This window comes from Leopardus geoffroyi, chromosome B1, assembly GCF_018350155.1.
Source record: "Leopardus geoffroyi isolate Oge1 chromosome B1, O.geoffroyi_Oge1_pat1.0, whole genome shotgun sequence".
Taxonomy (NCBI): domain Eukaryota; kingdom Metazoa; phylum Chordata; class Mammalia; order Carnivora; family Felidae; genus Leopardus; species Leopardus geoffroyi.
Window position 1 is genome coordinate 55,252,853 of NC_059327.1, and position 16,279 is coordinate 55,269,131.

At 43.0% G+C, this 16,279-nt stretch overlaps 1 protein-coding gene across 3 annotated transcripts in view; it reads right to left on the reverse strand.

Annotated features, from left to right (window-relative positions):
* The window catches only part of GALNTL6 (polypeptide N-acetylgalactosaminyltransferase like 6), a 1,206,818-nt gene that overhangs the window by 13,910 nt on the left and 1,176,629 nt on the right, over nt 1–16,279 (reverse strand). For all 3 annotated transcript variants that reach the window (XM_045463018.1, XM_045463030.1, XM_045463022.1), the window contains 2 exons: nt 13,413–13,529; nt 4,978–5,127 (listed from right to left, as the gene is read on the reverse strand). In XM_045463018.1, coding sequence (XP_045318974.1) covers nt 4,978–5,127; nt 13,413–13,529 — 267 coding nt within the window. The remainder of the gene's footprint in view (nt 1–4,977; nt 5,128–13,412; nt 13,530–16,279) is intronic.

Sequence of the window (16,279 nt, forward strand, 5' to 3'; positions counted from 1 at the left end):
CAAAATGTGGAGGAACTGGATTCTCATGTAGTGTCTGCACCCTGCCCATAGCTCTTCCGGTCTCACCAACTCAGTATAGGTCCACCCAACTGCCAATGCTGGGCCACCGTATCTCACTCCCTAAAGGCTGTTTCCGGCCACAGGAACAGTTCTGTCCATAAGAGGAACCGCTGAGAGATGTCTGAGAATAAACTCCCCTCCCCTTAGGAATAATATTAACCAAAGATTAAGTGAGTTTATTTGCTCTCTGATACATGCCCTATACCGTCTCCAGAGATTTTTGGTAGGATTGAGTTCTAATTGCTCACAGTGGTACCTGCTTGATAATTCACCCTTTATTGACTTCCACCCCCTCCCTGTCCACTTACCTCCTTCCTACCAAGATTTGGAGGGACCATCTCCCAAATAAAACACTCTCAAATTCTCACATCAGGTATACATCTAGGGAAACCCAAATTAAGTACATATTATATGCCAATAAAAATGTGTATTTATAAAGGAACAAGGGAAATAGCTCTTAATTTTTTGAGGGGCGGAAGCAACAGTTAATAGTGCTTAAGATAGGTTACTGTAGTGATGTGGTATATCAATGTGGTATTTTTTCAATGTAAAAAGTGCATTTGTCACCCACATGGGTGTAACTTTGATGATGTGGCCAGAAACTGCTAATTTTTGCATGTTAAGTTTAACTCACTTAATTATTATCCCTATGATGTTGATAAGGAAGTTGAAAATCATAGATGCAAAATAACTTATTCAAGATCACATTACAGTTTGGGATGTGTTAGGCATCGAAGGCAGTCATTATGTTGACCAGATCGTGAAGGGTCAGGATAAGAACTGCAAAAAGGCACTTTATCTTTTACTTCGTGTGAAACCAAGTACAATGGCCAGATTTTGTATAAACTCTCTCTGACTTCACGATGGAAGCTGGGTTAGAGAGGGTAGGGATAGGAGGCAGGATGACCTTTGAGGTAGCTCTTAACAATAATCCAGGGGTCAGATAAGAAGGGCTGCAATTAGGTCAGGGGGTATAGGCATGGCCGAGAGGATAGACTTTAGAGATATTGGCCAAGGAGGGGGTTGACAAGTCTTAGTGACTAATTAGATTTAGGGGTTGAAGAAGAGGGAAGAGAGTTTTTTATTTTGGATATTTGCTGATCATTTAAATATTTTTACTGAGGTCATTTCAACAAGTCATTGTTTTTGTAAGAGGGGTCCCCCTGGTGGTAAAAGAAAAACCAAGAATGAGAGTCTTTCCCCGTGGTACTTGTTATTGTGGGACACGCTTGTATAAGGGAACCTAGTTACGAGACAATAAAATAGGGATCCTTACCCCCTTTTTTGTGGTAGCAATGACTCACATATAAGAATAACTGAAAGCTGGGGGGGGGGTGGGGCAATGGATATAGGTGGTCAAAAGTACAAACTTCCAGTTATAAGATGAGTAAGTTCTAGGGACGTAATGCATAGCATGGTGACTATAGTTAACAATACAGTGTTGTATATTGAAAGTTGTTAAGAGAGTAGAGCTTAAAAGTTTTCATCACAGAAAAAATCGTAACCCTGTAAGGTGATGGGTGTGTTAACTAAACTGATAGTGGTGGTCTCCTTGCAATATATGCATATGTCAAATTATTGCATTCTACACCTTAAATGCACACAATGTTATATGACAACTGTATCTCAATAAAGCTGGGAAACAACCCAAAAGTCTTCCTGAAAAAAAATTACAACAACTGGGAGCCAACGGCTGCCGATGGGTCAGAAAGTGGGACCTGACAACAACCTTCACGCACTCAAGCAAAGTAGCATCTGGTCACCTTCCTTTTCTAAGAAATTGTCACGTAGCTGGAGGAAAGGTTGGCTGCTATCAGTGGTGCTGAATCCAGTAGGCATTGGAACTCTCCCAGGGAACACTGATCCGATTTAAGAGTATGGCAGGGGAAAAAGTAAAGACTTTATTTATTATTAAAATTTTTTAAATATTTATTTACTTTTTGAGAGACAGAGAGAGAGAGAGAGAGAGAGAACATGAGTGGCAGAGGGGCAGAGAGAGAGGGAGACAAAGAATCAGAAGCAGGCTCCAGGCTCTGGGCTGTCAGCACAGAGCCCGACGCGGGGATCAAACTCATGGACCCGAGAGGTCGTGACCTGAGTCGAAGTCGGAGGCTCAATCGACTGAGCCACCAGGGGCCCCAAAGCTAATGACTTGAAAGCCAGATGCACCTGAATCTGAATGTTGGCTCCAGCACAAATATGCTGGTATTGGTTTCTTTCTCCGTGAATTATACATAATAGAATCTAGGTCGTTGCGAGGTTTGAGGGAATGTGGGTAAAGCACTAGCTCAGTGCCTCCTTAACAGTTGGAGACGATGATGATGATTACCTTAGGAGCTTAGGAGATGGCCCACTGTGGTCCTTTAGGCAATTAGTAGAGTCTTAGGGATCTTGTTTATTCATGAATATGCTAATAAAAGGAGGGAGCTCCAAAGCTGACTCAAAAGATGCTAAACTATCTGGAAGCTCCCAGGGCCAGGTAGCGCATCCAAATAAACAAGGTAACACCCCGGAGACACTTCTCTCTTGGTGCTTTCTCTCTTTATGCCTTGGGAATAATCCATGGGATAAACAAGAAGCATTTTCAAAAACAGGTGCATCTGAATAAGCCTGAGTCATCGACCAAGATGAGATATTTCAGAAACTTTCCATTTTGAGCCTTTGGCTTGTTCCTGATTATGTATAAATACCTTGCTTGTTATATAAATACACAGCGAATGTAACCTTTTGCTAAGTAATGCAAGGCCAACAGCTACAAAAGCAACTGAGAAAAGGTGCCACAGCACAAGTGCATCCTGTAGCCGCTCCTTTTCACAAGTCCCTTAGGGTCCTGGAAGGTTTACAATGTTAAAACTATAAGAGTTACCTCTGGAAATCACCACAGCCATTTTTTTTCCTCTCCAGGAGCTCTGTGTGCATGTGTATTAGTTTGTTTTATCCATCTGTAAGCTTTTGTAAGCTCCCTAATGAAAACAACTATATTTCCTTGGCTTAATTGCACATTATTGAATGTTCTGTCTCTCATGCTATAAATGTACAATAACGAGAAATGGTCTGTTCATTAGGGAAAGCCAGCAAACTAGGGAAATGGTGAATCAGGTAGATTATCGATGTGCCCAGAAAGTAATTTCTTAAAGGCCAGAATATAACCATAAAAACAAAACAACTTGATTATTGCACCACCCGTAGCTTGTACCATATTGAATAACAAAGAGGGGTTGGCAAGATTAATCATCTGTGATGCATTTTGTAAGGAAAACAGAAGGATACAACCGATGTGTTGTACTTTTCTGGACACATAGCCGCAGCCTGCCAGATGCTATGGCGAGTGGTGCTGTGCAGAATATGCTTGTACCAATAGGTCTGCCTTTGAGTAGAATTTTAGGTGTCCACCGCTAAGAGGGGGAAACCAGAAATCTATGAAGTGAGGGAACAGATATCAAAACCAGTGATCCCCCATATTGATTCTCGGCAGATTCTTCCCTTTAGCTTTCTTGTATCCCTTAGGATACTATTTACCTCCCCACAGGAGAGCCAAAGCTCATGATTAAAGTGGTGGGGGGTGGCATTTTCTGTATAGTTTAGAGTAAGCCCGAATTATGCTAGGGTGTGAAAAGGCAAACACAGGGTGTCATCTTTCTGGCTGGGAAGGTCCCCGGCAGTTCTACGAACTTGAAGGGTACAATGGAGCTTATGGAGTATTTGCTAATTGACAGCCAAGTCCTGCCTTAAAAGACAAAGGAGTTGGAAAAAAAAATTTGTATAGTACCCTAAAAAGTTATCAGGAGACAACTTAATGAAAATATTTTAAAATACAAATTTAATTGCTCTTTATCAACTCAATAAAATGTGATTTTTATATTTGCTTTTGAACTATTTTTTCTGTCATTAAATGTTAACTTTATAATTCTTTAAACTTTCTTTTAAGCTTATTTATTTATTTTGTGTGCACGAGAGAGAGCAGGGGAAGGGAGAAAGAGAGGGAGAGAGAGAATCCCAAGCAGGCTCCACATGTCAGTGCAGAGCCAATGTGGGGCTCGATCGCACAAACAGTGAGATCATGAGCTGAGATGAAATCAAGATTCAGGTGCTTGACCTGAGCTGCCCAAGTGGCCCAGTTCTTTAAACCTTAAAGTCTCCCAAATAAATTCTCCTTTGTCATACTTGGAGAGGATTTTGGCCAAATTACAAATGGGTCAGTTTCTGTAGAAAGGTTGCAACAATTGCCTCCCCATGAGTGTGGATTGTTATAACTTCGTCTTAACCCAGACAGCTCCTAAGCAAATGGGATTAAGATATATAATAAATGGATGTTAATGTGTGCATGTGTGCGAGCGAGTGACTTGAGGTTCTTAAAAATTACACACGTGTCCATTTGTTTATTGGGTACGTGGTCCCTCCACCCGGGAGTTGTCTGGGTTAAGACAAGTACCTTCACTTGAGCGTGTTGTGGCCCCAAACCATTTTTCAGACATAACTGGTTGTGATGGGTGCACACATAGCAAGCAAAGCCAAAAACAATGCCCCTTCCAGCATGCTTTATCTTTAATCTTTGCTGGTGATCTCCAAATGCTGGAGCCAAATGTGTATACTTTTAAAAAAATGTTTTATTTATTTTTGAGAGAGAGCATGAGAGCAGGGGAGGGGCACAGAGAGAGGGGGCAGAAGACCCAAAGCGGGCTCTGTGCTGAGAGCAGTGAACTCCCTGTGGAGTTCGAACTCATGAACCGTGAGATCATGACCTGAGCGGAAGTCTGGGGCTCAATCGACTGAGCCACCCAGGCGCCCCGCCAAACGTGCACGCTTGTGTCTAGGTAACAATTTAAATAAAAACAGTGTGTTAACCAGCCAACAGACTTTGAGTGAGAAACCTTAAGCCCAGCAGTTTGAGGATGGCTGCGGGGAACTGATTCTTACCTTTCTGTATCCCCAGAGCTGGTTCCCCTTCATGCCGTGACAGTCATAGAGAGTGACCGGGCTGTTGTGCGAGATTGCATCGAAGCAGAATTTTCGGGTGTGAAGTGGCTCCCCGGGTCGGATATCTTCTCTCCATCCCAAAGTAAAGAGCTAACAAAACAACCACAGCAGAAGAACGACAGTGAGTTTAGTTCGGAGAGTCTGGAGAGCAAGGGAGGTCTTTTTGCAACCCGGCACTTCTGCTTTGTGAGTTACCAGCAAAGAACTCCATCTAGCCTTACTAGAGGTGCTGAAAAAGGCATGTGTCATAAAGCTCTGTAGCAGCAACGGTGGCGCCTCTGGCCTGGGCTGCCAAAAAGTACAAATGAGGATTTCCCAACGAGGAACCAGGAAAAATGACAGAGGCATGGCATGGGAAGAAAGAGAGAGTGAGAGCAGGAGAGAGGGAGGGAGGGACAGAAGAAGAGGGAGGGGAGCGGCAGGGGGAAGATGGAAGGGGAGGGGTGGGAGGGGAAGACGCTCTTTACATTCATTTAGATAAAATGCTACTGGATCAAATGCTGCGCAGTTAGCCCAAATAAGCAGATTGACTGCAAAAAGACGGGAAGCCGAGCTGAGCTGGACTGATGCCAGCAGTTTGAAAAATTTGATTTAAATGGAAGCTAAGCTTAATGAAGCAAAGAATAGGCAGATTAATTTTCTGGAGTTGGTAAGAGTAATTCAGGAGGGCAACATAGAAAGTTTTGGACTGTAACGCACAGTAAGGGATCAAGTTTACACACACACGGATTCCTCCTCCCCAAGTGAAAACAGAAGCTTCACGAAAGGATTGTTGTCCTTACTGCATTTAATGGACCCTGATAATTCCAACCAATCTTTTCCTATTTTAGTCTATTCTATCCTGTCCTTCCCATTGTATTATTTAAAAGAATGCTACTTGGGGTGCCTGGGTGGGTCTGTTGGTTGAGCGTCCCACTTTGGGTCAGGTCATGATCTCACGGTTTGTGAGTTCGAGCCCCGCGTTGGGCTCTGTGCTGACAGCTCAGAGTCTGGAGCCTGTTTCAGATTCTGTGTCTCCCTCTCTCTCTGCCCCTCCCAGCTCATGCTCTGTCTCTCTCTTTCTCTCAAAAGTAAATAAACATTAAAAAAAAATGCTACTTAGGAGGCACTAAGCACTAAGTGAATTTTACAATATATTTAATTAAGAAACAACACTTCTATAAGGGAAATGGTCAACCACTTAAGGAGTTCAGGAGGAGAAATCCTCAAGTAAGCGGGGAATTGGACTGGATGAGACCTACGCTTTCTTCCAATTCTAAGATTTCAATGAGTTTATGTAATTCTTACAACAAGACTTAAGGTGGCCTTTGTGAAGCCAAGCTGTGAATGGCAAGATAAAGAACTGTCAGAGGGGCCCTGCTGATACAACAGTGAGTGCAATGCTGAATTGTGTGTAGATAATACACTTGGCACTGATCAGGCCCTTGGAATAGTCCAGTTTTTAGGTCCTACCCGGGTAAGAAAATGTAGAGAATCTGGCAAAATACCAGGGACGGCTAACAAAAACAGTGAAGTGATAGGGAAACTGCAGAAAACTTGAAGAAAAAATGGGTTAAGAAAATCAGAAAGAAATGCTCTAAATCGAACATCTGAAAGTTGATTGCCTGCGTAACGGTGAGTGACGGTGTTCTGTTTTCCTGGAAGACGGGACAAAAGAGAGTGCTTTAAATAGAAGGACAAGGGTCTTAGGTTAGGCATTTGAAATAGGTTCATGAAGAGAAACTGTGCCTTCTCTCATTGCTCAGCTCAATACATTGATGACTCGCCAATACGTTGATAACTTATCATCTGTAATATGTCCCACTCTGTGTACAATTTCCCATCTGTACATCCCATGGACATCTCACATTCAAAATATCTTAAATTCAAGTTGATTTTCTGTCGTTCTAAACCTGTTCCTACTCCTTTATTTTGTTTTAACTGGTAGTCATAGCACTCGCTTGCCAAGCTGGGAGTCTTTCATTTTTAGGTCCTTTGTCTCCATTACCTTCACTGCTTAATCCATTAGCAAGTGTTACCATTCTTGTCTCCTGAATATTGCTGGAAGCAGTCCCTTCTTCTCTATATCTCCACTATCTTTGCTCTCAATATTTCTTGTCTGGACTACTGAAATGACTTCCCAATTGGTTTCTGTCCCACCTTCCTTTTTTGGTTCCTTCGTAACTCTTTGACCATATTACCTCTCAACCTGAAATCTAACCACGTTTTCCCATAACCCTTAGAGAATATAGTTCAAACTCTTTAACATATAAAGAAATTTCCACCATCCTGCCTTTGCCATTTTTTTTTTCCCAGCTGCATTCCTTTCCCTTTAGTTCATGTTCCAGCTACAACAACTCATTTGGAAGATTGCTAAGAGAGTAGATCTGAATGGTTCTCACCACCAGAAAAACAAATTCTGTAACTATGTATGGCGGTATGTGTTAACGAGACTTACTGTAGTGATCATCTCACAATACACACGAATATTAAATCTTTACGTTATACAACTGAAGCTAATATAAAGTTGTATGACAATTATATCTCAATTCAAAAACATTAGTAATTCTTGGCACTAATCAGGCTCTTTACTCCCTTCTGTGACTTTGTTCATGAGAGTCCCTCCGGTTGGAAGGCCAACATTCACCAGCCAACCTAGTTCATAGTCATCAGTTCTTTAAGATTAGTTCAGGTGCCCACCCAACCAAGAAGCCTTCCTCTTTGAACCCCCTGACTCCTTCTCATCCTTTACCTTACTTCGTCATGATTGCCCATTTATGTGTCTGTACCCTCACTAGACAGTGAGATCCTTAATGGTAGGATTGATCTTTTTTATCTTTGCATTTCTAGCATGCAGAACAATTCAGAACATACAATAAATGTCCAATAAAATTTCTATTGAATGAATGAAAACTTGCGTCCATTCTACTAACAGAAACTACACTGGGATAACTGACAAGATAAAGCAGTTGGTCTTGTTAGTTCTTTAAATAAATTTGGGCTGTTTGTGTCTAATTAGAATAATAGCAATAATAATATTATTTTTTTGAACTTTCATCTTCGATGATTCTTGGCTTAGTTACCTATTCCTGAAACAGAAATTTCCTGTCCTATAAGCCTGTCATTGGCACTGATTAGGTCTTAATTTCATTTAAATATCACACTTTCTTGGTACTATAAACAGTCAAACCCATGCTTTTTTCCATTTCCCTCTGTGCCTTTCCTTCTCTTTTTGGTTTCCATATACATAGAAGGCCAGAGTTGAAAGGGGCTGTTATTATTACCTAGCACAGTTCCTCATTACACAGTTGAGGGGAAATATATATATATATATATATATATATATATATATATATATATATTACTTCTTGCTTTCTTTTTATTTTCCTTATTGTTTTTATTAGCTGGATCTTATTCATCTATTGTCCGAATTATATCCCAGGGCTCCTTAGGTGACTTTTTTTCTTGTTTCTAAGTTTGTCATTATAGTGCGATAATCATTCCCAGATTTGTAGATTGATTGTTGGCTGGTAGTTTTCAGAGTGTTTTATGCTGTATCATCACCACCACCATCATCATCATCGTGAGTACGTGGTGATTGCTTTCCTGCGTCCCAAGTGACATATTTCCAGATTATATCAACTGCTTTATTCTTCTGCAACTCTCATTAGCTAAAAATTTTTCTCTCTTGTGTCTTGGAAATGCTTTCTCTTGTCATTTATCTTATCCTAATGGCCATGTCAAACCAATCAGGCATTGAGCCTTTCATTCATTAGGCACACTTCCTTGTGTGCGATTTTGTCAAACCACGAGCAAGCAGACATTATGAAAGTTATTTTCATTGTTTGCATTTTATGATGTTATTGTGGCATTTATAGTTTGTCTCTTACCTTTGGGCTGTTTCTTACTGATGGAAATACTTAGATTTCATTCAGGTTTCCTGTACAATAACTCTTGATTGTTTTCTTTTCTTTTTTCTAAGAACTCTTCTCTGTATTATTTATTTGATATTTGATTTAAATCTTTTTTTTTAAATATGAAATTTATTGTCACATGGGTTTCCATACAACACCCAGTGCTCATCCCAAAAGGTGCCCTCCTCAGTACCCCTCACCCGCCCTCCCCTCCCTCCCACCCCCCATCAACCCTCAGTTTGTTCTCAGTTTTTAAGAGTCTCTTAGGGTTTGGCTCCCTCCCTCTCTAACCTCTTTTTTTTTTCCCCTTCCCCTCCCCCATGGGTTTCTGTTAAGTTCCCCAGGATTCACATACTCTTGATTGTTTTCAACCCCAAATCCCTCAATTTTAGAGTCAGTTGATGTTCACCTCTCCACTTGTTTCTTTTAGGTGATACTTTTAAATATAGATCCAGAATGATACATAACGAATACTTCTTTGCTTTAATATCAATGCGGTGTATGTAATGTTGCCTGGGTTTGTGCTGTATCATATGAATAAGCTTCGCTAGACTTAGTCCTGCAAATACATTTATTACTTGATCTTGCTACCTGATTTAAGAAGATTGAAAACATTTTTCTCTCCGTGGGTAGTTATGTTTTATTTCCTTGTTATATGGTTGACAGAAATCCGAGATATTGCACATTCCTCCTTGCAGTTGGAGCCCACCTATGCCCCGTGCTGAGAGTGAGGCTCTGTGTCCCAGAATCTGTCCTTTACCACATGCACTGACTTGCTCCCATCTCCGTCCGTCCGCACATCTCCTCTCCAGGTCTTGCAGAAGGAATCTGCCTCTACAGCAGGAGGAAGGCCTGCTGTGCCGCCGTGCCTCCTCCCCAGCATGAGATCAGAGCCTGCTGCCTGTCCAAACTGTAGGCCACAGAGGGTTCTGGCTCCTCTCCCCTCCTCTCCCTTGGCCTCATTAATGGCATTTGGAGGATATTCTTTCCAGCCTTATTAGGTTCTATTTTTCTCTTTCTGTCTTGGTCCCTAAAGGAAACTGAAAGCCAGTACACAATGCTGCAGTGATCTCAAACAGCTAAATAGATGGCCCTGGAAAAATGAATCGCACAAATTGCTTCCTTCATAGAAGCCAAATTAGTCATCACCGGTGTTCTGCAACAAAAGGCATTTTCTTATACAGGTGCTTCAATAGACTGTCCACTATCTCCCACGTAATTATTTTGTTTATTCATTTGTATTTTATTTTTGCCACTTGTTAAAAACAATCATTTCAACTCTAATAAATGCCCCTTTTGTGTTCTTTGAATGCTTTTGGATTAAAAGGATACCTACAATTTTCCTGCTCTGATATACTTCTTTTTTCACCCAAGAATTTTAATCTAAATGTAGGAGAACGAGTCTTAATTCATATAAGTCGTTGAGTAATACAGTGAATAAGGCTCACAGTTAATTATCGGAAAAACAAAGCAGCTTGTAATGCTTTAATCACCAAGTCAATATATGGTGATACATATTTCAAATATCATTCCTTTTTTTTTTAAACCTCCTGTCAACTTTGTTTAATCTCCTTGTAGCTCTCTTTTCAGAAATCTGTAGGGAAGAAATCTTTTTAAAGAACTGTATCAAACTGGTCTTTTTGGGCCTCTTACATAGTTGTCTGCTTGTCTAGTCTAGTGCTGCCCTCTGGTGGCTATTTCTTGTATTACGTGTCATAGATTTTTCCAGTTCAGCGCGGGGGGGGGGGGGGGGATAATAAACCAACCATTTTTTTTTTTTAATTTTTTTTTTTCAACGTTTATTTATTTTTGGGACAGAGAGAGACAGAGTATGAACGGGGGAGGGGCAGAGAGAGAGAGGGAGACACAGAATCGGAAACAGGCTCCAGGCTCTGAGCCATCAGCCCAGAGCCTGACGCGGGGCTCGAACTCACGGACCGTGAGATCGTGACCTGGCTGAAGTCGGACGCTTAACCGACTGCGCCACCCAGGCGCCCCTAAACCAACCATTTTTAAAGCGTATGCCATGTAGTTGACTTTATTTATATTTATTTTTTAGCCGTCACATAAAATCTGTGGTCCAGAGCCTATTTCCCTCTAGAACATGCCAGGGGACAGAAATATTAAACCTGATTCAGGCATTCAGGCAGGCGCACATACTTCTTATCAACCAGCTGGTGAGGTATGTTCCCTGGTTGGGCTGAACAGCTGTGGCAGAGAGGAAGTTAGCCTCACAGACCTAGATTTTCCCCATAACATGCTTCTGTTTCTTCTTAAAATATCCTTTCGCACTCTACACGTGGGTCTGACTGATAGGTCTGTGAAGCCTTCTCTCTGACTCCCAGGCTGAGGCAGGAATTGCTTTGTAGAGGTGACAAGCCAGCACTATTCCTCACATCCCTGGTAGCATCCCTGTGGTGCTCGTAGAAAGAGGTGGAGGAAGGAGGAGGCAAGTCAGCGGTTACTGACGTTACGTTCCTATTCGTAAATCCCGGAGCTGCAGAGCCTTCTTTAAAACCCATCTGATAAACGTCCATATCCTGGAGGATATACTTGAGTGAATGACAAACAGTATTTGGTGTTGGCAGCTGCCTTAGGCCTGAGAGAAATTTCTAATTTGGAGTTAGTAGGAGGTGAGCTGGGGGAGGAGATGTCAGAAGGTAGAAGGGAAAGCGTATGTATTCTGCCCCTACCACACATGCAAGATGCTGTTATATCCCAGACGAGCTTTCTTCTCATTGGAACCCCGTTTGCGAGGTGAACATTATTGTCCCTATTTACAGAGGAGGAACACCAGCTTCGAAAGACTTAACCATTTCACAAGGTCACACAGGTGAGAGTGGCTGAAATCTAGGTTGGCCTGACCTAGATCGTGCGAGGCCCACGATCCTTCCGGAACACCCGCAAGGCTGTGGGTCAGAGGGAAAGGCCCAGAGCAGCGGCGAGAGGGGCGGCGGAGGTGGTTCGGGGGCTGACCGCACTGGTTCCGGGCTGTGTTGTGTACATGCTGTGCGACCGCTTCCCTGAGTCATGCTGCTCTCCCCTGTAACGCAGGCTACGGGTGCGGTAGGAAGGGACAGTGGGGTGGGGACAGGGAGGTGCCAACCTGCCACACCGGAGGAATTCTTTGAGATCCTAGGCTGGGCACAGCGTGTCTTCACTGGTTGAATATACAAGATGGACACTTGAGGAATATGCTAAAGGAGAGGGCGAGAGCCTTACTGGAAACTGTTGGTCTACTGTTTTCGGTTTTCTAAGAGAGAAATTAGGGACCCTTCTGACAACCAAAGCACAGGCGGGTTATACTCTCCTGAATTGGGGATGTATCCTTTAGTAGAGGGAGAGAGAGGAGTAAGATGGGGAAGGGGCTTTAGCTGTATCTACAAATTCTATTCTTTGAAAAAATTTGGCAGGAATGCCTGGGTGGCTCAGTCGGGTAAGAGTTAAGACTCCTGGGTTTGGCTTAGGTCATGATCTCACAGTTCCATGAATTTGAGCCTTGTGTTGAGCTCCACACTGACAGTTGGAACGTACTTGGGATTCTCCCTCTCCCTTTCTCTCTCTCTCTCCCCCTCCCACGCACACACACAGACACACACACACACACACTCTCTCTCTCTCTCTTTCAAAATAAATAAATAAACTTAAAAAAAGATGGCGATAGCTGTAGATACTTGTTAAATCTGTGTAATGAGTGCGCCCAGATGTGCTATAATAGTTTCTATTAGTTTTTATATTAGTGTATATATATTTATATATAGTTTCCTATTTGACTTTTCATAATTAAAAATTAAAACAATAAAAAGGGGCAGACACAATTCTACCCACTCTCCTTTCTTCTTTTCAAGTGACACAGTGTGAGGAAACTCCCTCCTAAAGACCATCGGTTCTCCAAGTGGACGGGACTCACAACTCACTCAATGAACAGAAGCCACTGAAAGGCTTTTCAATCAAAGGCAATACCTAGTCTTGCACCAGCCCACGAAGCCCGTGTGTGGAGATGTTACTGCTTCAAAGTTACCTTCATGTATAAGATTACAACCTGCTACAAGAAGGGTATGTAAAGTATTCTTTTCAAAATACAGCCAGAGGGGAAAAGAAGATTAGGCAAAGCCACGAAAGCTGACAAAATAACACAGAGTCTTTCAATAAAACCATGAAACTTAGTTGGAAGAGTTACATGACACCATACAGGCTTTTTGTGGTTTGAAGACTCTCCTTCTGGGAAAGGAAATATAAGCCTGGGGTCACAGTCAACATTTCTAGCATCCTTTCTATTGTTGAAAGCGCTTTTGTATACATGATCTCAATTGATTATCGCAGCTTCTCTGAGCAGCAAGGGAAACAAAGAAGTGGAGGCGTTCACATAACTGCCTCGCTGGTTAGTGACAGAACTGGGCAGGTCCGCGTGTCCCGCCCAGAGGTCTGTTCTCACTGCATCCTTCCACGCCTGCCTCAGCCCCGCTTACACCTGTCACATACCTGTTCATGAGACCACGTCCTTTCAGAACCGTCCTTGACACAGATATCCAACCTCAGCTCGGTGCCTGTGGCTCCGTGCTTGCTGTCCACGCAGAGATTTGCTGCCACGTTTCGAATCTGCGGAAAGAAGAAAGAATGAGCACGGGTTGGTTTTTATTGTATCCCTAGCTCCTGGCAATTCTGGTATCGATTCTGTAGCTGTTTTTTTGATTACTTGATTACCAAATGATGCTTTAAGTTTATATGGAATGTGGGGAGAAAAATCAGGTTTTAAATACACCATGGCCTAATGGGCATGTAAAAGAGCATGAAATGGGGGATGCCTGGGTGGCTCACTCAGTCAAGCATCCGACTTCAGCTCAGGTCATGATCTCACAGCTCGCGGTTTGTGAGTTCGAGCCCCGTGTCGGGCTCTGTGCTGACAGCTGGGAGCCGGGAGCCTGCTTCAGATTCTGTGTCTCCCCCTCTCTCTGCCTCTTCCCTGCTCATGCTCTGTCTCTCTCAAAAATGAACATTAAAAACAAAAACATGAGATGGTTCAAGGGCAAAATGGCAGCTGGCTGCCGCAAAGGGCTATGTAATAATGCAGCACAGGGAGCAGCTAAGTTCACGACTTTTATAAAATGGCCATTTTTTCTTCAGTGAGTTAAAAATTAGAAAAAAAATTACTTTATACATAGAGAGAATGCAAGTGTGGGGGAGGGGCAGAGAGAGAGAGAGAGAGAGAGAGAGAGAGAATCTTAAGCAGCTCTAAGCTCAGCGTGGAGCCCTAGGCAGGGCTTGATCCCACGACCCTGGCATCATGACCTGAGCTGAAATCAAGAGTTGGAGGCTCAACCGACTGAACCACCCAGGTGCCCCTCTTCAGACAGTTCCTAACTTGGAATTCATTGTCTTGTTGCCCCAAAGCGTCTTCTACCATTTTCACCTTAACTGGGAGAAGAGATCAAATGTGAGGAAGGTGATGCGAGTACAGCGTGTGACCGAGATGAATGAATCCCTGAGCATCGCGTGGTTTTGTGCAGGGTATGGTAACCATGTTCCAGTTCGCCTGGAGGGTGCTGTTGTCACGGTGTAGCATTTCTCCTGGATGATAAGCTATGTGTCACCCTGGAGTGTTAGTGAAACAAGAAAGATGGTGCTATTGGTAGAACACTATCCTGGACGAAGATTCTCTGCGTAAAGTCTGAACTTTGGAAAGTTGCAGAATGAGTGACAAAGGACACTGATAATTCCTTACAATTATTGGATTAATACCCGTAAAAGGACCACGTAGTTCAGGATGGGCCGAGAGTGGACTATGAAAAGTATCAACAGAAATAGCCACAGAGGGAGTCTGGCCACGGAAACACGTCCCTTTGTCAAGTCTGGCTGGCTGACGGTTTCACCAATTATCCTGTTGACATCAGAACCACACCCTGTAGTACAGTTGGATGTTGTTCGTGGGTAGTTACTTAGGCATCAACGTTTAGATAAGCTCAATTATCTCAATCCTTTTGATGCCTTTATATAGCCCTGGATTATAATAATCCCTTTAGGTACTGTTCAGAATGGAAACAAGAACAGGATGTACTCAAGCGATAATTTTAGTCAAGACTCTTTGCCAAGAAGGAGTACGTAAGGTAGGGAGTCTCTCCGGGACAAAAGGATGGCTGAACCAGGCCTATTCCTACTGGGACAGGGGCAAGAGGCAGAGAGAGGCTGTTATGAAATATACTGAGTGTCACGAAAGGAACAGATGATGCCTGGGTGGCATTGTTGCGGACAGAACAATTTCTTATTTCACTTCCTGTAGGAGTAGAGGTTGGTATAGTGTCATTCGGGAGGGAATCAATGTGGTAGATATCAATTTCCTTATTCAGGGAATTTGGCAACAGCCCGGGTTCATCTTCCGCTATTGGACCTCTCTGCTTTCAGGGTCACTGTCCCTAATGATAGAGGAATGTGAAATAATGTAGGACACAGGGCACCGGTTCTTAACCTGGTCCGGTCTGCAGACTTGTCCGAGAATCCAAAGAAACGTATGGACAATTTTACCAAAACAAACTAACAAATCTGTAAGTGGAGACATGCCAGCACTTCTGTGTTCATTTTCCTGGAACCTACAGACCCCACAGTGGAACCCTGAGTTAGGGGAAATGCTTTCCACCCCCTCCTTGAAAACTACGTGTATCCTTCCTCTTTGTAAGGAAATCCTTAAAGACAGGGAATGAGCTTGGCTGCTGTCAAAGTGCACCTGAATCACTCTCACTTGGGCTAACTTTTCTCCACCTTCCGGAGACAAGTTCCAGGGAGGAATTTTACTAAGCCAAGCTTAAAATCAGCCTTGTGTAAAATCAATTCCTTGGTGTGTGATAGAATTTCTTTGGTGAAATAGAAACACCTGAAGGTCAAGAGTTTGCTTTTGCTATCGCTTACTGGAGCTGATCTGAGCCCAGCGTGTCCATTGTCTAAAGCTCTCTCTAACCTGAGGGCTGCCTGACAGGACTCTGGGCAAGACGCTTTTTCCATTGTTGGACCATTTAACTCACAGACACACTCTTAGAGATCCAGCATCGGTTTGTGCCAAAGACACCTTCGGGGCACTATTGTTCCCTCTGCTGGAGAACAGAAGCTCTGAACCACATTTAGGAAAACAACAGCTGCTTATGGTTTATGGCCATTTGGCCACAGAGAGAGTGTGCCCTTCTCTGTCAGCTGGCATGGCACTCATTCACTGAAGGGGCCCTGCTCTTGGAGAAGGAGGACATAGGGCAGAAAAGAATATACACAAGCCAGGGACACCGAGTGGCGAATCTGCCAGATCTGCCCGTGGGTACACACCAAGGCCCATCAGAGAGCCTCGCTTTATTTCTAAGCGCTGTGAG